Below are 21,585 nucleotides of genomic sequence, written 5' to 3'. Positions count from 1 at the left end.
GGGTCGTCTGCGCAGGATGTTGTTATAAGGGCCAGGCGTGCTTTATGTATGCATGCATGTATGTAGTTTTTAGCGGACCAGCTGCAGAGAGCGGATGAATCAACCCGAACCTACTGGGTTCCAGACACCTGGGATGATTGCTCCGGCTCTTGTTGCGAAGGGGAGTGGGGCTGGTCAGCTAAATACTGAGTGAATGGTGCGGGGCATTCCAAACATGCACCCCACCTCAAAGCACGACTGATGCGAGTTGATCGCCGAGCTTGAACGTGACAGAGGTATCAACAGACCAGACAGACGACGAGACTATCACCATGGTATGCCACTCCCTACAGTTTTTCAAAACCAATGGGAAGCTTCAGATACCTCCTTTACCCTAGAGGTTGAACTTCGCAGCTACTCCGCAGAGTCCTCAAACTAACAACCACCCCTTCTAGAGTTCCGAAGCGAGGCTATATACGTTCTCGCAAGAGACAACAGACCACTTGCGCAAGTTCCGTCTGGGGACATCGCGGTCTAATGACCCCCAGGCCGTCATCTGTATGTATGTCTCGCGACACCACCCTCGTCTTCACCCGTCAACTCGCCCATCCCCCGACCCCGAGGCTCACCGAGGAACGTCCGCCAGCTAACCTCCTGCCCGCTCAGACCTGATCGATAAGCAAACAAAGGAAATCCGTCAAGATGAAGAAGAAACAGTGTACAAGTCCCTCGACGAGCTCGCCGAGGATTTGCCAGACCACGCGCCGCGGTTCGTCCTGCTGAGCTACCCGTTGACGCTGGTATGTCAACCAAGCCGTTACATAACAAGCGTATACATGAGGGTTGGAATCTGAAAGCTGACCTTCACCCCCTGCCGCAGCCGTCCGGTCGACTCTCGGTCCCCTATGTCATGCTCTACTACCTCCCGACGACGTGCAACAGCGAGCTGCGCATGCTGTACGCCGGGGCCAAAGAGCTTATGCGGAATACGAGCGAGGTGACGCGGATTCTGGATTTGGAGAGCGCTGAGGAGTTGGAGGAGGTTCCCGAAAAGTTGGCATCTCATTAGGCCTGTCGTGGGGAAACGAGAGGGCATGTGAGGGTGGAGGGTGGAGGGTGGAAGGGGCGGCGGGGGGTGGCGAAATAGCGGGCATTACAAGTGATGATTTTGAACGATAAATGGGCTATTTTTTGTTTACTCTATGCATTATAAGCTAGCCCTCCGGCACAACTTCCTTCGGGTCCAGGCCAATCTGCCCCGCCAGCCCCCTGACCACCTGTTTCAGCGCGAGACACGCGGGGCTGTCCGGGAACGAGTCGAAGAAACTCTCGCCATAATCACACGCCATGCCCAACCGGGGATCTAGTGGTACCGCACCCAGGAACGGGATCCCCATCTCCGTCGCCAGCGCCCGCCCCCCACCCGTCGTCGCCTGGAAGATCTCGGTCGCGTGCGTGCACTTGGGACACACAAACAGCGACATGTTCTCCACCAACCCCAGAATCCGAATGCCCGCCTTCCGGCAGAAGTCAATTTCCTTCCGCACGTCCAGCAGGGACACCTCTTGCGGGGTGGTGACCACAACGGCACCCTCAATCCGGCTCTCCTTCAAGAAAGTGTTTACGCTCAGATGCTCGTCGCTCGTGCCCGGCGGGGTGTCCACTAGCAGGAAATCCAGATCCCCCCACTCGACGTCCTTTAGAAACTGCTTAATCAAGCCATTTTTCTTGGGCCCGCGCCAGATGATGGCGTCGTCGCGGTTGGGCAGCATGAACTGGATGGACATGACGGCGAGGTTGTCGGCGGCCCAGACGGGGGACCAGCCGCTGCCGCTGACGTGGATGGTCTCGGCCTCGACGCCGAGCATCTTGGGGATGCTGGGCCCGCAGATGTCCGTGTCCATGACCCCGACCGTCGCCTCCGGGTTCGTCGCCAGCGCCTGCGCCAGCTGCGCCGTCAGCGTGCTCTTGCCCACCCCGCCCTTGCCGCTGAGCACCAGGATCTTGTGCTTGACCCCCGCCAGCCGCGCCGTGATGGCCGGGAGGTCTGGGTCGGGCCCTTTGGGCGCCGACGCGCATATCGCTTGGTTGGGACACCCGGCGCATGAGTCGGCGGTGCCGGCTTGTTCCGATTCCGGGCCGGGGCAGTGTTCGGGTTCGGGGGCGACGAGCTGCGGTTTCTGCTTGAGTGGGTTCGCGAGGACGTCCTCGACGGACTCGGGGGCTTCTAGAGATGGCCCCATGATTGGTGAGCGTAGCGAAACTACTCAATATGGGCTGTGGTGAGGAATGCAGTCCCAAGGTTTTCGTTGTGTTTGGCTTAGAAATCGCCCCCCATGGCTGGCCAGGAGTTTATGGTGGGGCTTTCACTTATCTTATCGCCCCCACTCCCGCCGAACGTGGGGCCGGCGCTTGCGCTAAGCGGCGGGTCAACTGCCGATCCCGGACACCCCACGTTTCCGTCCCAAGCCCACGGAAAACTGGCGAGATGGAACCCGGGGCTTGAGGATCCATGGACCGCTCTTGGGATGGGATGGGATGGGATGGTAAGCCGCGGGATAACCGTGTTTACCCGGTAACAGTTCTGGGCCTTCTCGGAACTGGCTCGATGGGGGTCATCCAGTCGAGACGAAGCAACATGTACGCATCCCTCACAAGTCCGCAGAAAATGAATATGAGACCATTATGCCCGTCCATCAGGAGCGGGGAAGGGATCGAATCGGAACTCTCGATGGATGCCACCTTCTCGGCCCGTCTCGTCAAACAGGCCACCGCCAAATGGAGTCATCCATCACATGCTCGCTCGCCTCGAGACTCTCCACCGGTGTCGTCCTCCTGCGGAGCGCGGCGGCCCATGAGCGGTGACAGGGCTGCTGTCTGATACGATGGGAGGTTCACGGAAAAGAGATGAGTGGCGGTCTGCGTTCGCTTCTTTGCTTCACTTGCGACCGTCGCCCTTCTAATAGGTGGTCCCATGGGGTCCCGCGTCCTAGATCGGAGCGCAGAATGCAGCCGCCCACTCCCACATCATGACCCCCGTGGTAGGGTAGGAAGACATGACATCCCGCCTTGCGCTGGGGAGTCGAGCGGGCCGTTGACTCGAGAGACACCGCTCTCTTTGCGCTCGACTGGTGATTGGGCATCGATCCTCCACCGGGCCAACCACGTCATCGGATGGCGCTACTCGAGGGGTGTGTTCATCGTCGGGCGCCTATGGCATCGAAAATTGCGGGGGACGTTGGGTAGTCATCGGTAGCAGGGTGTAGATGCGCGGGAGAAATACAACGGTCTCAACTCGACGTTGGGCCATTTGTCAATGGTCGAGGAGCAAAGTCTGGGGGAGGCGTGCCCATCCAATCCATCGCAGGATGCAGGCGGGAGAAGAATAGGGCAGCCTGTCAGGAGCCGTCACAGCTGCAGGAGGAGGAAATTGGCGAAGGTGAGTGGTAGATTCAGATGACGGCTGGAGCCGTTTTGGCGGACCCTGCATGAGTCGTTCATATGACAGCGTGCGGGAGAAGAAAAATTAGCGTGTCGAGCGAGGTGCGACCCCTGCCGGGCCCTGTCAAAAAATTCCCGGGCCATTGTCATTGGAACCACGCACCTCAACCATGCTTGACTCCCACGCTGGAATGAGGCCAGAACCCAGCCAGCACTCCACACCACTTCGCAACCCGCTACTGCACCGTTGCCCCATCTCAGGTTTTCGTCGAATCGAGAGAGGGCGCCCAACATCGTTTGAAGCAGATAATAACCCAAGTCGCGGCTCCCCGCGCGGCTTTGCGGCTTATTGTTCGACATCTGTCAAGCTGCATGCCAGTGCTTCGACCTCCCCTGACGCGTTGTTTGTCGCACCTCCTGTCCGCACGTAAACAAATAAACAATCGAGGGGCATCAAGGCACCGCATGACGCGGGAAGCCAGTCATCCCCCTGCAAGTCATCACCCCTGAACATCGCCGCGCCGATTTGCGCTCGTGCCAGATCGTCGATGCGTTTGAAGATGATGCCGACAACGAAGAAAAAGCTGGGGTCGATCGGCTTGTTTATGCGACAGGCTGATGGAAGCGTGGGTGGTCCCCAGACCGGGGGCACAAGCAGCGCCCGAGCCGCAGGAGTGGGCCAATCCGCAACGCCTGGGCCTGTTTTGCCAGGGGCAAGCCACGCGACCGCGACAGGCTCGCAGCTGCAACCCCCACACGAAATCATCGCGGCGCGGCAAGAACGCCAGCAGCAACAACAGCAACAGCAGCAGCAACAGCAGCAGCAGCCCGACACTCCCGCGACTGCCAGGTCAATACCCGCACCGAGGACCGGCCGATTCACGGCTCCAGCCCAGCCAACCGCGACCATGAGCCTCCCCGTGCAGCATCTCCACCCACTCCAAAGGACCAGGACGTCCGCCTCAGACACTGCGCGGGAAACCCAACGGGGCCCCAACGCGTGGGAGGACTCGACGGTGGCGTCCATGTTTGGCGACAACGAGAGCAGGGCTCCATCCAGGGCTCCATCGGAGAGGTTACGTGTGCCCCAAAGCCATGGCCGCCACTACAGCGACGGTCCGCCGCAGCGGGCACTCCCCGCCCCGCCCACGCGCGCCCAACCCAAACACGACGAGAATCTGCCGTTCGTCATTGGCGAGAACGGCGTGCTCAAGGTCATCCCGGCACCCAATACCCAAAAAGCCCCCGAGACAGCTCCTTTGGTCACCACCAACGCCACTTCTGGGGGCATCTTCGACGACCAGAGTGTCAAGCAGGACGACGCATACCATGAAGGCCGTCAGACTTTTGAGACGCCCACCAAAGCCAGCGGGCTGAGGCGCACCAGGCTGGCATACCGAGACAACCGCGAGATTAAGAGCAACGCATCCTCGGAGCGAGGGGGGCCGACGTATTCACCAGGGTCACAAAGTGTGAGCCTGTCGCCCGAGAGACAGGCAGAGGCGGGTGGCCATATCGACAAGATCAGGTTCCAGGAGCGTATGTCACGCGAACGCGAGAGGCAACGAGAGCGCGACCGGGAAATAGAACGGGAGAGGGAACGACAACGCGAGCAAGAACGTGAAGCCGAGCACAAGCGGTCCACGGTATTCGAGAACCTGACTCCCCTCAACTTCGACGATCCCGATTTCAACAACACCAAGGCAGCCGTTGCCTCGCCAAGCTCCACCCTCGACGCGGAGGCGCTCAAAGAAGCCCTCCAACGCACGCCGCGAGCAAACCGCCAGCCGCAATATCAACAGAAACAGCTCTTCGCACAGCAAACCAACATCCTCAGCGGGGCACCTCCCCCCCTGAACCTAAGCCGGACGAACAGCCGGCGGCAAAAATCACCAACCAAAGAACTAGCCCCGGCCCCAACCACCTCCCGAAAGCGCCGCGCGAGTCTCGACTACAACGACGCCGAGCTGCACGCCATGAGCTATTCGGACCTTCGCGGCCAAGCCTTCGACTTCGACCCACAGACAGCCGCGCTGCAACAAACATCGGCCCCACCTGCAGGAGGCAGCATCGAGGAGCGGTTAGAGCACTACAAGAGGAAAGGCAGCATGGATCAGCACGAGTTCCTCGCGAGGATCAATGTGGACGAGTGGGACGAGGCGGGCGACTGGTTCCTGGCGCGCTTCGGCGACATCATGCTGCGGTTGAAGCAGGCGCGCAGGAACAAGCGCCGGCTAGTGCAGGAGTTTGAGGATGAGGTCGCCACGCGCGAGGAGGCTGTCCGCGGGAAGATTGAGGGCATCGGGCGCACGCTTGAGGACCTTAGGCAGGAGGGCCAGACGATGATGGAGGGGAAGGATGTGGACATTGAGTTTTGAGTGGATGTGGATGCAAGATGGAGGGGAAGGGGGTGTAGAGCGTTGTTGGAGGTCAGGGGCTAGAAGCCAGCCCGAGGGGAGGCGGTAATACGGGAGCGGAAGGGCCGGGCGGCATGTTGATTTTGTGGTAGGGGGTGTATACGAACGAGTTTTCTCGCAGCTGTGGTGCGGTGTTGTGGCTATTTCTGTTTCTGTTTCTGTTTCTGTTTCTGTTTCTGTTTCTGTTTCTGTTTCTGTTTCTGTTTCTGTTTCTGTTTCTGTTTTCTTATTTCGTCTCAACCGGCTGGACTTATGATTAACGACCTAACGAACAAGACCAAAACTTCAATGACCAACGACATGACTAACGACTTGACGGTATATCTTAACGACTTTACGACAAAACCAGATACAGCGAGCTGGGCATGGGCAAGCGGCTACTACATTTCATTTCATAAAGGCATGGCAGCTTTCTATTATATCACGCATGCGATGGGGATTCATTTATACATAGATGGCTGGGTATGTAGGCAGTGATATCCGGTAGATTCTCCTCTCTTCACGAGCTAAAACACCACAATTATATACCTTTTATTTCTCTTTCCAAAACAGTCCAGTCCCCTTCTAACCCACCACTCCCACCATCATCCACCCCCCCTTCCCTTCAACAGCTAGAGTCTATCTAAATAACCATACTCTCCACCACCCCCCGATCCCTCCCCACCACAATCCTCAACTGACACCCCTCCCGCCCCTGCACCCCCTCAAACACCCCGCGCCGCACCCCCTCCGTATACAGCTCGTACGCCGGATAATACGCGTCCACAAACCGCCGCACCTGCTCCTCCCCCATCCCGCTGCCCCGCTCCCGCCGCAGCTGCGCCTCCTGCTCGGCCCGCCACCCATACACATACTCGGTGTCTTCCGCGTCGATGTGCACGAACGCGTCCAGTGTCCTGCTGAGGAGGGTCCAGTACGCGGCGAGTTGGGTGTTGACCCATTGTAGGTGTTCGAGTTTGTGTTGGTGGAGCGTGCGCGAGGGTTGCCGCCATTGGTGGGTTAGGTCGGAGGGGGGGAGCGGCCGGAAGCCGATGCACCACCCTTCGAGGATTAGGACGCGGGGGGGGGAGGTGGCGGAGGTGAGGGGCCAGCTGGAGGGGGGGAGGCGGTCGCCGAGGCCGGAGAAGGCGGATTTGTCGTATTGGGGGATGGGGGTGGGCTTGTTGGTGGTGAGGGCGGTGAGGAAGTTGGTGAGGAGGGGGATGTCGTGCGTTCCTGGGGTTGGGAGGGGGGGTGGTTAGCTGGGTGGTTTGGGCTGGGCTGGTGGTGAAACGGGGGCTGGGACGACAAACCTGGCTCGCCGCGATACTGCACCAGCCCGTTGTCGGGGTGCGCCGCCGCCAGCGCGAGCTGGTCTGCGTGTGTGAGGTAAAAGTCGTCGATGCTCACCACCAAGGTGGGCAACCCGGCGCGATCCTGCAGTGTCTCGGCCAGGGCGCGCACGAGGGTGGTCTTGCCTACCCCCTGGACCCCGTTCAGCCCTACAATGAACGGCCGGGGGTTTTCCTCTCCGGCATGCTGTTTCTTGTACTCCTCGATGCGTGAGAGGATAAAAGGGATGCAGATGGGTGACTTGTCGTCGACCACGCGGGACTGGAGAGGTGGGTCTGGTGTTTCCATATTAACATTAGGCTTGATTTGATTCTGCCTAGCTTTCCGAAAATGTCATTTGGGGTCGTGGGGAAGTGCAAGTGTGGGGGAGCTGTCAAATGCAGGGCAACTGATCAACTATGGCTTCGACGAAATGATCAAAGAGAATGTGAAAATGTTCTCAATTTCGTAGTTATTAGAGAGAAACTGATAGGATTTAGATGGCTTATGACTAAACTATCTATCCCAAGCGATGCTTCCAAGGTTACCTCTTGTCCCAAGCTTGACGCAAGTGTCAGATCTCGGGCCCTTGAAGATGGATGATGCAGGTAGGCCTGGCCTCGGCTTGGAGGAATTCGGCAACTATCACATCGATCCGATGTCTCGAAGTCGGTCCCGATACTTTCGGGTTGAGATTTGGTATTATTTGGTTACACTACACAGTAAATTCCCAACTTCTTCATACTGATAGCCTTCGCAATGACCCTGCCTCAGGTGTAATGTCTCTTCGCGCCGCAAAACGTTCAACCGGTGCAGTCGTTTGGAAAAGGTCACCCGCGAAGCTGAGCTTGGCTGATTGGCCAGAAGTTGACCAGGATGGCGGCCGGGGCGAGTTGCATGTGAAAAAGGCCCTGCCGCGAGGCCACATCCCCACTCTCGGCAATGGTGGCTAACAGTGGGGATGGAATGTGCCAGCAAGCGACAGCCGTATTGCCTCGGCTTAACACGCCGGCAGCTCAGCACTGACACCGCTTGCCGACGGACAATACGTCAAGGGTGCTGCTTATAGAAACTGCAACGTTTCCGGCTCGCAACTTCCAATCCCGCCGTGCTTCTTCCCGAATCAATCCCTCGAGTAGTTTGCTTTACTGCGAAACTCTCAATCTTGTTGTTTTCCTCTTTTTTCTAGCCGTTCCGTCCCCATTTCCCAAACACACATCACACACTCGACATGTCGAACCAATTGCGATTCGACGGCCAGGTCGTTGTCGTCACCGGCGCGGGCGGCGGTCTCGGCAAGGCCTATGCCACCTTTTTTGCGTCGCGCGGTGCTAGCGTCGTGGTGAACGATCTCGGCGGGTCATTCAAGGGCGAGGGTAACGACTCTAAGGTCAGTTAGTCCCATCATTATGGTCCACGCGCCTAGGCACGCGCCCAGGCATTCTCTAGTTCGTGTAGCTGACAGGTCTAGGCCGCTGATGTCGTCGTCAACGAGATCAAGGCTGCCGGCGGCAAGGCCGTCGCCAACTACGACAGTGTAGAGAATGGTGACAAGATTATCGAGACGGCTATCAAGGCCTACGGCCGCATCGACATCCTCATCAACAATGCCGGTATTCTGCGCGACATCAGCTTCAAGAACATGAAGGACCAGGACTGGGACCTGATCTTCAAGGTCCACGTCAGGGGCAGCTACAAGTGCTCCCGCGCCGCCTGGCCCTACTTCCGCAAGCAAAAGTACGGTCGCGTCATCAACACCGCCTCGGCCGCCGGCCTGTTCGGCAACTTCGGCCAGGCCAACTACTCGGCTGCCAAGCTCGCCATGGTTGGCTTCACCGAGACCCTCGCTAAGGAGGGCGCCAAGTACAACATCGTCGCCAACGTCATCGCCCCTGTGGCCGCTAGCCGCATGACCGAGACCATCATGCCGCCGGATGTCTTGGCCCTCATGAAGCCTGAGTGGGTCGTGCCGCTCGTCGCCGTGCTCGTGCACAAGAACAACACGTCCGAGTCCGGCTCCATCTTCGAAGTTGGCGGCGGCCACATCGCCAAGCTCCGGTGGGAGCGGTCGTCTGGCCTGCTGTGCAAGTGCGACGACAGCTACACACCCAGCGCTCTCATCAAGAAGTGGGATCGCGTGACCGACTTCTCCAACCCGCAGTACCCCAGCGGCCCCAACGACTTCGTAACCCTTCTCGAGGACTCCCAGAAGCTCGGCCGCAATGAGCAGGGCGAAAAGATTGATTTCACTGGCCGGGTCGCTCTCGTCACCGGCGGTGGCGCGGGTATCGGCCGTGCCTACTGCTTGGCTTTCGCGAAGGCTGGCGCTGCTGTCGTCGTCAACGACCTCGCGAACCCCGACGATGTCGTTAACGAGATCAAGAAGCTGGGCGGCAAGGCTGTGGGTGCCAAGTTCTCGGCCGAAGACGGTGACGCGGTCGTCAAAGCCGCCATCGATGCTTTCGGCCGGATTGATATCGTTATCAACAACGCTGGTATCCTCCGGGACAAGGCTTTCACCAACATGGATGACAACCTGTGGGACCCCGTCATGAATGTGCACGCCCGCGGCACCTACAAGGTCACCAAGGCTGCTTGGCCTTACTTCCTGAAGCAGAAGTACGGCCGTGTTGTCAACACTACCTCGACCAGCGGTATCTATGGCAACTTTGGCCAGGCCAACTACGCTGCGGCGGTAAGTCATAAACGATAACAAGGAAGAGTGCAGAACAATCGCTAACTCGGACAGAAATGCGCCATTCTCGGCTTCTCGCGTGCCCTCGCCCTCGAGGGTGCCAAGTACAACATCTTCGTCAACACCATCGCCCCTAATGCTGGCACAGCCATGACCAAGACCATCCTTCCCGAGGAACTCGTGCAGGCCTTCAAGCCCGAGTACATCGCTCCTCTGGTGCTCGCTCTCAGCAGCGACAAGCTGCCCAACCCCACGGGCGGCCTTTACGAGGTCGGCAGCGGCTGGGTTGGCCAGACAAGGTGGCAGCGCACCGGTGGCCACGGCTTCCCCGTCGACGTGCCGCTGACCCCTGAGGCGGTCGTCAAGAACTGGGAGCCTATCGTCACCTTCGATAGCCGGGCTGACCACCCCGAGAAGACGCAAGACAGCCTGCAGAAGATCATGGCCAACATGGAGAACCGGAGCGGCGCAGGAAAGGTATGATTTGCTTTCTATCCGCTAGTTCTTCCGCTTCGTCCATGTACAATAGCATTATGAAATATCCTATGTAGAATACATGATATGTTAACGCGTCCGTCTCCGTAGAGTGCCGGTGGGAACCAGTATCTCGACGCCATCCAGCAGGCGCTGAAGGCCGAGGGCAAGGGAACCGAGTTCAAGTTCACTGAGCGCGACGCGATGCTGTACAATCTCGGCATTGGTGCCAAACGGACCGATCTGCGCTACATCTTGTATGTCCACTGACCTCTTCCTTCCTTGCACACAACTAATAAGCATCTAGCGAGGGCCACGACGACTTCCAAGTGATTCCCACCTTCGGCGTGATCCCGCCCTTTGACGCCGAAACTCCCTACAACCTCGACGACCTCGTCCCCAACTTCTCCCCCATGATGCTCCTCCACGGCGAGCAGTACCTCGAAGTCAGGAAGTACCCGGTCCCCACCTCAGGCCGCCTGATTTCCAAGGCCAAGTTGCTCGAGGTTGTCGACAAGGGCAACGCCGCCATCGTCAAGTCGGGCGTGACCACGGTCAACGCTGAGACGGGTGAGGACGTCTTCTACAACGAGATGACCGTCTTCCTCCGGGGCTGCGGCGGTTTCGACGGGCAAAAGAAGCCTGCCGACCGCGGCGCCAGCACGGCTGCCAACAAGCCCCCCGCCCGCGCCCCCGACGCCGTCGTCGAGGAGAAGACCACCGAGGAGCAGGCCGCCGTATACCGCCTGAGCGGCGACTACAAGTAAGCCCCCATCCCCCCCTCCATTTACCCCCTCCCAATAACAACGACACTAACCCGCCCCACCCCAAAAAGCCCCCTCCACGTCGACCCCTCCTTCGCCAAGATGGGCGGCTTCAAGCAGCCCATCCTGCACGGCCTGTGCTTCTTCGGCTTCGCGGGCAAGGCCGTCTACGAGAAGTTTGGCGCCTTCAAGAACATCAAGGTGCGCTTCGCGGGCACTGTCAACCCCGGCCAGACGCTGGTTACCGAGATGTGGAAGGAGGATGGCGGGAAGAAGGTTGTTTTCCAGACGAAGGTCAAGGAGACGGGGAAGTTGGCGATTGGGGGCGCTGCTGCTGAGTTGGTTTAGGGGGCTGGGCTTGGTAGTGGTGGTGAAGGGGGTGGTGAGGGTGATGAGGGAGGGTGGAGTGGTGGTGCGAGGGGGGATAGAGGGGGGAGTGGGAAAGGGAAAGGAAAAGGGAGGGGGGACTGGGAGTCGTTGGTGCGGGCGATGGTGCTCTACTATTGTATGAACCCGTACTAGGGCTGAGGATTGGTTATTAGGGTTTGGTTCGTTTTTGCGATGTATGATTAGGGGAGGTTAGCATTGCTTGTTAGTTAGACTGCCACTATTTGACTGTTAAGTTCATCTATTTACTCCATTATTACTTTGGTTGTGTTATTGAACATATCTGCCCTTTTCTAAAGGATCAAGGGAGGTAATCTGTTGGATCGCGTTTCAAGTCTCTTTAATTGTAATTGTCGTCATTCCATTTGGATGGGTATCATAATCTGTGCTTCCTCTAGCTAATATAGCCCCATGATCCTTCCCGTCTCGATCGTCACCCGCCCAAAACAAAAACCATTAAGCTGCGCGAGACAGTTAAAGTAGTCTTGCTGTTACTGGACAGTTTCGAGGGGCGACAGCTAGCCCCTGCAAAGAAACGCCGGCCGATTGAACCCCAACCTCCCATTCCCAAACGAAATAAAACCTGGGTGGTGTAATCCCCACCGTAAACCATCTGCGTGTCGTGAAGCCATGCTTGCTTTTGATCCGCGATCATCATAACAAGCCAAGAGATGGAAAGAAATGCTTCATGTTTCTTCTTCTCGTTCCGTATCCAAAAAAGTCATACCTGTAACACCTGCGTTTGTCCACCCTGCTCTTTCTTCTTGATGAGATGAATGATTTCATGCAACCGGTATCGTGGCAGCCTCCCTCTCGCGCTCGCTAGCGCTCCCCACGGGCGTCGTGGTGGCCGAAACAATTCTGACCCCCTCGTTACCGTGAGCCTTGGTCTCATCCAGAGACTTGGTGTCGATGTGATGCTCGGAGGCGGTATCAAAATCTGTCTCGGCTGTCTGCGGCGTCGTGGGCTCTTTCTCCGAATCGTCCTCAACGGAGGAGGTGGGTTCGAGGGTCTGCGGGGTGGGGGGGACTGCGGAAGACGGCGAGGCGTTGGCGTCTTGGTTCGGGCTGGAACTTGAACTTGTGCGCAGGCGAGATGGGGAGGCGGTGTTGACCGCCACAGCGGTGCGGACCGAGGATGTGTTTTTGGTGTGTCGCGGGCTGGCGGGGCGTTGCGTGTGCGTGGGCGAGCCTTGACCAGTTTCGGGGTGGGTGGGTTCTTGCGTGGTGAGCGTCTCGTCGAGGGAGCTTCTGCTGCCCTCGGCTCGCGACTCGATAGACAAAAAGGAGTTCCGAATGGGGCTCCTCAGAGATGAGACGTCGCCGTACTCGCTCTTGCTTCCTCTGGATGCGCGGGCGGGACTTCGCGCGGGGAGGGGAGGTGGTACCCGCTTCGGGATGGTCACAATCGCACCCTTGGCTTGAATTACGTGGGTGACCTGGGATCGCTGGATGGAAGTCCGGGCCGGTTGTGCTGAGGCAGTTGCGACCTCACAGACGACGGGCTCGTCTTCCTCATCCTCGTCGTCTTCGTCATCGGCGTCCTCGTCCTGTTCGTCGGCGGCCTTGGGGCTCGGGCCCTCGATTGGGGTGGGCGGAGTAACGGTCTGGCTGATTACCTCGGCGGTTTTCTTGTCCGTAGTCTTGACCTCTGTCGTGGTAATGGCCTCTGTAACCTTGATCTCCTTCGTTTCGATAGCCTGGACTGGTTCGGGTGCGACTGCTACCGGCGCGACTGGCTCGATCGTCCTCCGCTTCAGTTTCTCAATAATGCTCGTGTCGACTTGCGTATAGTCGACTTCCTCGGGTTCCACAACCGTGGGCAGCCTCTCAACAATATCTTTTCCATCGTCGCTGTTAGGCCGACTGAAAGTGGTGCTCGCCACATCCGTTTGAGTGCACGCATCCGTCAACGTGGTAGCCTGTGTCCGCGCTGACATGCAGCTGCCTCGGTTGCTTCTCGAGACAAACGTATCCATGCTCTGGCGGCTGAACCTCCCATACAGCGGGCTGCTGGGGCTCGGTTGGTACTCGAACTGCGTGCTTACCGGCCGGAGCTTGGAGCCGGCCTCTCGAATTTCAATGCCCGCCATCTCTAGGCCGATGACACCGAACGGATCCGGATCGTTGGCGTCTGGGACGCCAAATGCTAGCTTCGTCGGCGAGGTGATGGACGCAATGGACTCCCTTGGGCTCTCGATATCGGCATCACCGGGCGCTGGCTGCTGCGCGAGCCAGTCCATCAACACCTTGTCGTAGTCGGAGCGGCCCTCGGCGGCCTTGATGACCTCAAACAGGGGTCGCATCTGGGGCACGTTCTTGGGAATGTTACCCGCGAGAATGTCGAGAATGGTGACGCCGGCGCAGTAGAACTTCTCATTCTCGTTGACGCGCTCGGTCACCATGGACCCGTCCAACCGCACTGCCTGATGCTTCCCTCTAGCCTTCACATAGGTCAAAACGGTCTCGCTGATCTCCTTCCACTTGATCTCGGGGTCCTGTGCTCCGGCCACAACGAGTGGCCCCACGTTCAAACTGACATCGGCTCCTAGAATTAACTTCGGGCGGGTGAAGAGCTCGAGGGTCTGTACGCTGTTGATCACCAATACGCAGTCGTAGATATCGACGCCCATTTCGAAAGCCAGTTCAGCCGTGTGTAGTATGATCGCAGAGGGTGGTGACCATGTCCCGTCGGCTTTGCGTGCCGTGATCAGGCCCGCGCCTCCGGAACCCGACATCCAGAGGCCGGACCGCATGCAGGAGAAGACTGCGAGGCCGACGGCATTCTGTATTATTCGTGGAGGGATCTTTTTTGTGACGTATTTTGGTGTTGGTTTTGGCTCTGCTGTATTCGCCTCGATTTGCTCGGTTTTCTCGGTTTGGTTGGCCTGGTCGCCCTGATCAGTCTGGTCGGTCTCATCCGTCTCGTCAAATTCCTGCGAAAGGAAGCCGTCAACTGCGTTTCCGTTAGCCCAATTCCAAGACACACCACCCTCCCAAGCACCGAGACCTACAGCAAAATGACTTGATGATCCTTGCGGCCTTGTCGCATTCTTTGTCGAGGCTCGTCGGCCAATAGGTTTCTCGGCCGTAGCGGGTGGGCGCGGTGGGTGCCGTCGAGATGCTGATTCGGGTGGCGGGTACGATCTTCTCGGCCCACCCAAAGACCTTGGTCAGGGCACCAGGTGCCTTTGGCGGCGGTGGTGCGGGGCTGCTGGCGGTGTTGGTCTTGTTGGTGGTATTCGTAGGAACCGGGGGTACGGGGGGTACGGGGGAACTGTATCTCGACCGGTCCCACGAGGGGAGCAGAGCCGAGACGCGATGCATGGTGAGTCGACCGCCCGGCGCCGCGAGCAGCTGTTCTCACCAAGCCCACGCTGTGTGTGTGTGATGTTCGTAACGAACAAATTGGGGCTGTTGCAGTCGAAGGAAGGGAGGAGGGGGGGAGGGCGGCAAACAGGGCGCCCTCGCTGTTTTCAATCAAGGGCCTGGGACAACCCCCGAACCAAGCCGAACCAGGCCACTGGAAAGGCTAGGAGTGACGTGGGCACCGCCGGCGATCCCGCGCAAACAGCCCAACAGCGCCAGCTAAAAAGCAAGCCCAGAGCTAACCTGACAGGGGGGTCTCTGCGCCTGGACCGAGCGTTTTGTTTCGCGGTTCGCCCACTTTCGCCCACTCGCGAGAAGGTTGTTGGGTGCTGCTGCACTCCTGCACGGCAATGACGATGGGCCTTCACGGTTACAGTGCAGGACAGTGGAGACCCGCAACTCTTTCCGCCCCAGGTTGAGTGGTTGGCTGGTGTGGTATTCTTGATTTGATGGTGTGCAGCTCCCTTCTGTGCCTGACATCAATTGATTGTGCAAAAATTGATAGTTAATATGCGAAGGGCGGCGAGGATGGGCCCATGGTCAAGGCCATTGACATGGGTAAGGAGACGATCTCAGCGCCGTCGGGGCCGGTCCGCACGATCCAGCTGTCGATCAGAAGCCACAGCAGCGCTTGGTTTTCCGAGTTTGCGCCGTCCGGGTGGTATTTACATGGGAGTTAGTTAGGTAGGGAGAGAACAAAGGGGCGTCGAGGCGGCCGCAGGATGAGGGGCAGGCTGAAGCACCTGCAGGAAGTGGATGAATGGATGATGCGATCAGGAGCCGAAGTTTTGGCCAACAAAGCCGAGGTGCGGGATGGGATCGTGACTCGACTGTGGGATGAATGCGAGTATTTCACATTAATAAGAACAAAATAAATAAAAACGAAAAATAAAAACTAACGATCCGAGCTCCCGGCCTGGCGTGGTGGCTCCAACAGTTTCTTTGATCGACAGCCTCTGCTTTACTCAGCCTCGCTCAGCTGCGATAAAGCAGTCCAGGTCCCTGGATACGATCGATCCCAGCGCTTTCTTTCGTTTCTCCACCGGCCAAGGGAAGAGTTTTGATGCAGGCCTTCCAAAGGATATCAAAGCAATAAGCACTATCGCAGCTGCTAACCCGAGCCAACCGAGAACAATCCGGGCATGTCTGTTTGTGATATGCATGTAATTACATACCTACATCCCAAGGTAGATTTTCTCCCTTCCCCTGCGTCCCGCGGGAGACGGCTCAAGCAACCTACTGTGTAAGAGCCTAACTCGATCACAGCCTGCGAGCCCGGTAGTTCAAGCGCAAAAAAGGTACCGAAATCCCCACTCTTGGTCCCGGCCCTGGCCTGGTTCATGCAATACCGTTTTCAAGTCAGGTCCACCCCGGCTGCTAGCCGAACCCACCGAGAGCCAGGCCCGAGCACAGGTGAGCTGGCGAGCCAGGCCCTTCCAGCGATCCATGGCGTCATGTGCTCTCCCATTTCTCATCGCCGACCTGCTCATCCTCCCATCCAGCCCTGCCAATCCATCAGCATCGATCAGCCGACCGATACCAATTCTTATTGTACCACCCGGTCACGCCGGTTCTATTAATTTTTACAACATACAAAGCTTATCACCAATTTCCACGGAAGAAAAAAAGATACCTAGTGACCAACATTGCCCGAGTGTCTCGGACAGGCACATGTTGGGTGCACGGCACAGGCACTTTATGTAGGTGCAACATGCATGTGCCAATCATACTCAGAACAGCACCACCAAAAAGTGCACCAAAGGGATAACTTCTATTCTTACTTCCAAGCCACAGCAACACCCGCTTTGACTCGCCCCTCCATGTTAGAGAGATCTACCATCCAGCAGCCAGCTGATCGGTCCTTCTCATTTCTCATGCACGAACCCAACATGGGAAGACCAACAAGTAACTATTTCGTAACCAACAAATCTCCGAGACTCGACGGTGCTCTTGCATATTTGACGAAAAAGAAATCGAGATCGAAGACGCGATCGAAGACACAAGCTGACAAGGCAAGTCGAGCCGCCTGTTGTTGCATTTGTCCAACCAACAAACGCAGACAACGATGGCTCGATCAGATGCTCGTCAGCTTGGAACCCCGCCTTGCTTTTTCTCCCCTCTCTTTCTCGGCCACTGCCTTCTCCGAAGCAGGTTTTCTTTCTTTTCCTCCTCCCCGCAAGGAATCCGTCGAGCCGTCGTCTTACCACGCAAGCCCCCAAATCAGCTCTCAATCGTGGTTGGCTTGTTGGGTGCTGACCTGCGTCTGTGAACTGCGGCCAGCTCGAGAGGCCAGCAAGTTTGCGGAGATGGGTTTGAAGTCGACCTAGGCAACCAGGTAACCATCAGAGCTGCTGCCACGCTGCAATGGAACAGATCCGACAGCCGCACTCTACACTCTACATTTCACCCACCCCCTAGCGGCGAAGTGCGGCATCCGAGTCTCATCAACTTCAGCTCTTGGGGGTTTATCACATCTCTGCCCCTGTCCCACCAACGACTCAAACCATGAATAGCAACATGAAGGTAGGTAGGTAGAGAGGCAACACCATACGTAACACTAGCCCCCGCAACTACCGGCATATCGCGTTGCAAGCCAGACAAACAAACAACCAGTTAGTTACTGCAATACGTTCCACACTCTCCGAGCCTCCGAGCCTCCGCCCCTCCTATCATTACGTATGTCGAGTCGTGTAGTGTGAGACTTGGGGTCCGCCCGGACGAGGCTAACGCAAGGCTGTGCTTGTGTTGTGTGGTGTGTGCGGTGTAGTGTAGTATTGTGTGGCATGGTCCCGCGTCGTGCCGTCCGCCGACCGTTGGAGCCGTTGCACTACGCCGTGCCGTTGCCGTTGCCGATTTGTATCGTCTTTTTTGTTTGGTTGCGGCTGGGCGGGCAATGTATAGTACAGATCAGTATATGCTGGTCGAGCTGGGGGCCACACACTTCTTTCTCTCTAAGCACCGTACATCTTTATATTGTCATTGTATGTATGCATGCGAGAGGCCCCGCTGCGCTAGTTTTGTCTTGTGTAAGTGTTGAAAACTTGTTGAGACTTGGACTTGTCATCCGGCTGGGGGGACCCGAGTCGGCCGAGTTTTCGGCGTTATCTTTTACTCTCAAGTCAGTGTGAGGTAACCTCGGAGACAAGAGGGGTAACGTGGTGCGCCGCCCGTGCCACGCCGGAGATGATGGCAGTCTGAGACCGCCGGGGTGACCTTTGAGAGACTGCTTCTCCATCTGTAGGTGATCCGAGATTGGCAGCTGCTCATGGCACATGGGAAGTTTGGAGGCTTGAGGAGAGAAATAGGACTGTAAGAGGATGGATGGATGCTATTTATGTCTACCGACAATTGCTTGCATTCTATCTAATATTGCGCCCGACACCGTTTAAAAAAAGAACCTAACCCCAAATCTAATGTGTTGCTGAACTGAACAAAGTCGTGAGAGTCGTGAGTCGTGATATTTACATCCGTGTCGTGTGTTGTTGATGTTGTTGCAAGATTATGTCGTATATGCCTTTTGGAAAATCACGATGACCACCGCCAACCGGGGAAAGGAAAGCAGCATCACTAACTTGCCACCACCTCCCTCCCCAACCGCGGATACTCCCCCCCATCCACCAAAAACTTCTCCAGCCCCAAGCAATTCACCGTCTTAACGCACGCCGCCAGCCCCTCCCGGCGTTCCGCGCGCTGCTTCTCCTCCCCACCCAACACGATCGGCTCCCACTCATCATCCGTCACGGGGCTAAACAAATACACCTCACGCGAACTAGCCATGTAATCACCCGCGGCAGCGTCACCCTCCATGTGAAACCGGCCAAGGCGGGGCATCTTGCCGCGCAGGCCGGAGAACAGGCCGCGGAAGGAGCCCTCGTGTAGGTGCACGCCGCCCATGCTGCACTCGTCGGGCTTGGCCAGGCCGCGCCCGCCAAGCCGGAGCCGCTCCAGCGTGGCGCCGTGCCGGAGGAGGAAGCTCTTGAGGTCGGCCTCGCCGCAGCTGATGCCCTCGAGCTTGAGGTCGGTCAGCTTGGCGTAGGTGAACTCGGGAGCGCCGCCACAGCCGCCGCCGGGGAAGAGTGCGGCGAAGGAGAGGTGGAATTTTTGCATGGGTGAGTGGTAGTTGTGGAAGGCGAGGCTGAGGTGGGTCAGGTTGACGCTGTAGTGCAGCACGCCGCCGAGGCCGTTGATGGCGCGGTGCCGTGCCGAGGGCAGCAGGTTGGCGGGGGTGTCGAGGACCAGACTCAGGCGGGATAGGCTGGAGAAGGAGCGCGCGCAGTCGAACCAGTGGCGGCGGTCGTTGGCGAGGCGGAAGATCTCGAGCGGGAGCTGGTCGATGGAGAGGGAGGACAGGCGCATGTGGCGGATGGCCGAGACGATGGCGTTCATGTTTTTGCAGACCTGGTTGCGGTCGCGCTTGCGACCGATGCCGGCCTGGAAGACTTCCTGGAGGAGGGGGATGTCGTAGGGGCATTTCGTGAGGGTGATCTCGAGGTCTTTGAGGTTCGGCAGCCGCTTGAAGGCTTCCTCGACGGTGGTGGAGCGGGAGTGGAAGGGCGGGAGCTTGCGGGCGGTCTCTTCCAGCTCGTAGTACCGGACCCAGGCATCCTGGAGGAGCGCATTGCGCTCTCCGGGCTCCTCAAAGTAATGCTGGAAGAAGGAGGTGTGGCGGGCGGTGTACTCGTCGACTTTGGTGAAGTTGAAGGTGAGGGACCGGATGCTGCCGCGGAGACGGTCGTGGCCGGCGATGGAGCGCAGGCGCGAGATGTCGTCTCGCCACTCGACGGCGTTGAAGTGCGGCTCGATGAGGTATTCGTAGCCTACGTCGGCATACCTGCCCGACGCTAGACGGAGGGCTCTTACGGACGGGCCATCGCAGTAATCATAGACAAGTTGGACCAGCTCGACGGGAAGGGAGTCCATACTGGCACGACGAGAACCACCAATAGCCAAAGAGGGTCAGCTGCGCCCATCGGATCGAGGAGCTGCAGGACAGACGGCAGGAACCGACGTGAAGACTGAAATAAAGTACGGGTGGGATATGTACATGGGACGATCGACGGGTGAGAAGACCGACTTATACACCGCCAAGCAGAGCTTGCGTTTTTGCGTCTGACAAAGGCCTCAACCAATCACTCGGCTGTGACAGCGCCGACCATCAGCTTTTGCCGGGGAGACAGGCATGCAGAACCTGAAAATCGTGCCCCGGAGCCCCGCTGCCCCTTGCGTTAGTTGGGCAGTTTTGGCACGCTGGCACGTTGGCGGTGCATCGGGAACCCAAGAAACGAGGCGAAAGAGGCACCGCACCGACACCGAAAAATCTACAGAGGGGCAAGAAGTCGGTGAGCTCAAGACAGCAGGGGGGGCAGACCACGACACACACGACCGCTGGTCCCGTTCAGGGCCAGGCCTCCCGGAGAGACAGGGGAGCAGGTGCATTAGCGGCCAGTTACAGGGCCCGCCGCTCGAGCACATCTGCAAGCCACGACAGGGCCACATGGAATTGCTGGGCCCGGGTGGATTCCCAGCGACGAAGTGCGGACCGCTGGGTCCCGAAAGAGCGGACTGGCGGTGGGCGGTGAGCAGCAACGGGCCCGCCCCCCGTGTGACGGAAAGGAGGTGTGACGGATGCAACGCGCCGCTGGCCGCCTTTTCTGCGATCGACTCATCGACTCGGTGTGCATACAGATTAGGAATGAACATGTCGACTTGACTCCTGCTGTGCCTGGGCAGCACGTGAAGAGGCGCCGATGTGGGTGTGAGCTGTGATCACCCGCCGTCCGATCGCGGATCTGAGCTAACGGGGGATCGTTGCTTCGAGAAGGCTTCCAGGTCGGGTGGACTGTGTAAGCAGTGCAGGCGAGCTGACGAGAGACCGGCTGCACAGCTGTCAAGGCGGCTCTTTTACTCTCGGCTGTGAGTACGCCCGACGGGAGTACTCGGTGGTCTGGTTCCATCATCAGCTGCTGAGAAAGCCCTCGGGTGGCACTCAACAGAACAACTGAAACCATCTACCTAACTAGCAGTCAGGAAGAGAGAGAAGTGCCCGAGTCGAATGGCGGAGAAGGAGCAGAATTTCCCCAAAAGGCGGGCAGCGCACCCGACAGAAAGATAGTTAATGCCCCGCATGCCGAGAGGTGTCGCTTTGCGCAACACCAACGGGTAACTAGTTATTGGATGCAGTTGATGTCTCACTCGCTTGCTTTCTCCATTCGCTGGGTCAGGCACGCCTCGCATCTTTTACACCGACTGGGAAGCTTAAGCTAGCCATCACCGCGACCGGGTGCCGATACTCGGTCGGGGACGTGGAAGCTTGCCAAATTCGGACGGTCGGTCAGAAGAAGAAAGGAGGCAGCTGGTGGCGAGGCTGATGATTTATTCCCGAATGTTGAAAGTTGAAAGTTGAAAATTGTGACCGGTGATGGTTTGAAAAATGGGGCGTACATACGAAGTACCCGCATGAAGGGCCATGCATGCAATGATGTAAGCTGTGCTTCGTAACTCCTGTCGCTGCTGAGGCTAACGTCGGGCTTGTCTCCATCGGAAACAAGGAACCCAGACATGCATCCTCGAATCTGAGATATGATGGAGCCTTTTATGAGATACGAGCTGACACATTTTGAGAGTGACGGTGGCGATAACTCTTGTCTTGCAGCAATGCAGCGATGCAGCCCCGCGAAGGAAACATGGGAGAAATGTGGGAACGGTGAACTCATGTGAGGCAGTTTGATCCCGAGTTACAGGTCGCCTC

General features: G+C 57.9%; 9 protein-coding genes across 9 annotated transcripts; 5 read left to right on the top strand and 4 right to left on the bottom strand.

The window, feature by feature from the left end:
- The first annotated feature begins 12 nt into the window (after positions 1–12).
- F5144DRAFT_575106 (uncharacterized protein) lies at positions 13–1,085 on the top strand. The gene is made up of 4 exons (XM_066789059.1): positions 13–314; positions 435–537; positions 646–779; positions 860–1,085. The coding sequence occupies exons 1-4, from the start codon at positions 312–314 to the stop codon at positions 1,046–1,048; spliced, it is 429 nt and encodes a 142-aa protein (XP_066643886.1). The 5' UTR covers positions 13–311; the 3' UTR covers positions 1,049–1,085.
- Positions 1,086–1,114: 29 nt separating this feature from the next.
- Positions 1,115–2,516, bottom strand: F5144DRAFT_261809 (cytosolic Fe-S cluster assembly factor NBP35). The gene has a single exon (XM_066783544.1). The coding sequence runs from the start codon at positions 2,220–2,222 to the stop codon at positions 1,194–1,196; it is 1,029 nt and encodes a 342-aa protein (XP_066643885.1). The 5' UTR covers positions 2,223–2,516; the 3' UTR covers positions 1,115–1,193.
- Positions 2,517–4,182: 1,666 nt separating this feature from the next.
- F5144DRAFT_575100 (extracellular mutant protein 11-domain-containing protein) lies at positions 4,183–6,028 on the top strand. The gene has a single exon (XM_066789058.1). The coding sequence runs from the start codon at positions 4,329–4,331 to the stop codon at positions 5,796–5,798; it is 1,470 nt and encodes a 489-aa protein (XP_066643884.1). The 5' UTR covers positions 4,183–4,328; the 3' UTR covers positions 5,799–6,028.
- Positions 6,029–6,459: 431 nt separating this feature from the next.
- Positions 6,460–7,684, bottom strand: F5144DRAFT_534547 (P-loop containing nucleoside triphosphate hydrolase protein; the record flags this gene model as incomplete). The annotated part of the gene is made up of 2 exons (XM_066787017.1): positions 7,130–7,684; positions 6,460–7,052 (listed from the first exon to the last, which is right to left on the bottom strand). The coding sequence occupies exons 1-2, from the start codon at positions 7,455–7,457 to the stop codon at positions 6,460–6,462; spliced, it is 921 nt and encodes a 306-aa protein (XP_066643883.1). The 5' UTR covers positions 7,458–7,684.
- A 424-nt stretch (positions 7,685–8,108) lies between these two features.
- Positions 8,109–11,476, top strand: F5144DRAFT_575096 (peroxisomal hydratase-dehydrogenase-epimerase). The gene is made up of 6 exons (XM_066789057.1): positions 8,109–8,538; positions 8,620–9,843; positions 9,898–10,320; positions 10,429–10,574; positions 10,625–11,080; positions 11,153–11,476. Exons 1-6 carry the CDS (start codon positions 8,380–8,382, stop codon positions 11,427–11,429), a joined length of 2,685 nt encoding a protein of 894 aa, XP_066643882.1. The 5' UTR covers positions 8,109–8,379; the 3' UTR covers positions 11,430–11,476.
- A 912-nt stretch (positions 11,477–12,388) lies between these two features.
- Positions 12,389–14,795, bottom strand: F5144DRAFT_474726 (uncharacterized protein; the record flags this gene model as incomplete). Its single annotated transcript, XM_066785026.1, has 2 exons — positions 12,389–14,424; positions 14,483–14,795. Coding segments are annotated over 2 exons (2,349 nt in total), but the record flags the coding sequence as incomplete, so codon positions are not given.
- Positions 14,796–16,365: 1,570 nt separating this feature from the next.
- Positions 16,366–17,202, top strand: F5144DRAFT_261424 (uncharacterized protein). Its single transcript, XM_066783543.1, has one exon. It carries the CDS (start codon positions 16,553–16,555, stop codon positions 17,162–17,164), a length of 612 nt encoding a protein of 203 aa, XP_066643880.1. The 5' UTR covers positions 16,366–16,552; the 3' UTR covers positions 17,165–17,202.
- Positions 17,203–17,518: 316 nt separating this feature from the next.
- On the top strand, positions 17,519–18,184 carry F5144DRAFT_261422 (uncharacterized protein). Its single transcript, XM_066783542.1, has one exon. It carries the CDS (start codon positions 17,621–17,623, stop codon positions 17,963–17,965), a length of 345 nt encoding a protein of 114 aa, XP_066643879.1. The 5' UTR covers positions 17,519–17,620; the 3' UTR covers positions 17,966–18,184.
- Position 18,185: 1 nt separating this feature from the next.
- F5144DRAFT_261413 (uncharacterized protein) lies at positions 18,186–19,858 on the bottom strand. The gene has a single exon (XM_066783541.1). It carries the CDS (start codon positions 19,755–19,757, stop codon positions 18,405–18,407), a length of 1,353 nt encoding a protein of 450 aa, XP_066643878.1. The 5' UTR covers positions 19,758–19,858; the 3' UTR covers positions 18,186–18,404.
- Positions 19,859–21,585: the final 1,727 nt, after the last annotated feature.

Source organism: Chaetomium tenue (assembly GCF_020726465.1).
Source record: "Chaetomium tenue strain MPI-SDFR-AT-0079 chromosome Unknown F5144scaffold_4, whole genome shotgun sequence".
NCBI lineage: Eukaryota > Fungi > Ascomycota > Sordariomycetes > Sordariales > Chaetomiaceae > Chaetomium > Chaetomium tenue.
The sequence above is the reverse complement of the archived record's forward strand: the minus strand, read 5'-3'. Positions and strand labels throughout refer to the sequence as shown.

Bases quoted from the DNA above. Each gene is read 5' to 3' on its own strand.
- F5144DRAFT_575106 (XM_066789059.1), top strand. The intron at 538-645 runs GTATGTATGTCT...CTGCCCGCTCAG, and splicing joins TGACCCCCAGGCCGTCATCT to ACCTGATCGATAAGCAAACA. The intron at 780-859 runs GTATGTCAACCA...CCCCTGCCGCAG, and splicing joins TGAGCTACCCGTTGACGCTG to CCGTCCGGTCGACTCTCGGT.
- F5144DRAFT_261809 (XM_066783544.1), bottom strand. From the start codon at position 2,222: ATGGGGCCATCTCTAGAAGCCCCCGAGTCCGTCGAGGACGTCCTCGCG.
- F5144DRAFT_575100 (XM_066789058.1), top strand. From the start codon at position 4,329: ATGAGCCTCCCCGTGCAGCATCTCCACCCACTCCAAAGGACCAGGACG.
- F5144DRAFT_575096 (XM_066789057.1), top strand. From the start codon at position 8,380: ATGTCGAACCAATTGCGATTCGACGGCCAGGTCGTTGTCGTCACCGGC. The intron at 8,539-8,619 runs GTCAGTTAGTCC...TGACAGGTCTAG, and splicing joins GCGAGGGTAACGACTCTAAG to GCCGCTGATGTCGTCGTCAA. The intron at 10,321-10,428 runs GTATGATTTGCT...CCGTCTCCGTAG, and splicing joins ACCGGAGCGGCGCAGGAAAG to AGTGCCGGTGGGAACCAGTA.
- F5144DRAFT_261424 (XM_066783543.1), top strand. From the start codon at position 16,553: ATGTGCCAATCATACTCAGAACAGCACCACCAAAAAGTGCACCAAAGG.
- F5144DRAFT_261422 (XM_066783542.1), top strand. From the start codon at position 17,621: ATGGTCCCGCGTCGTGCCGTCCGCCGACCGTTGGAGCCGTTGCACTAC.
- F5144DRAFT_261413 (XM_066783541.1), bottom strand. From the start codon at position 19,757: ATGGACTCCCTTCCCGTCGAGCTGGTCCAACTTGTCTATGATTACTGC.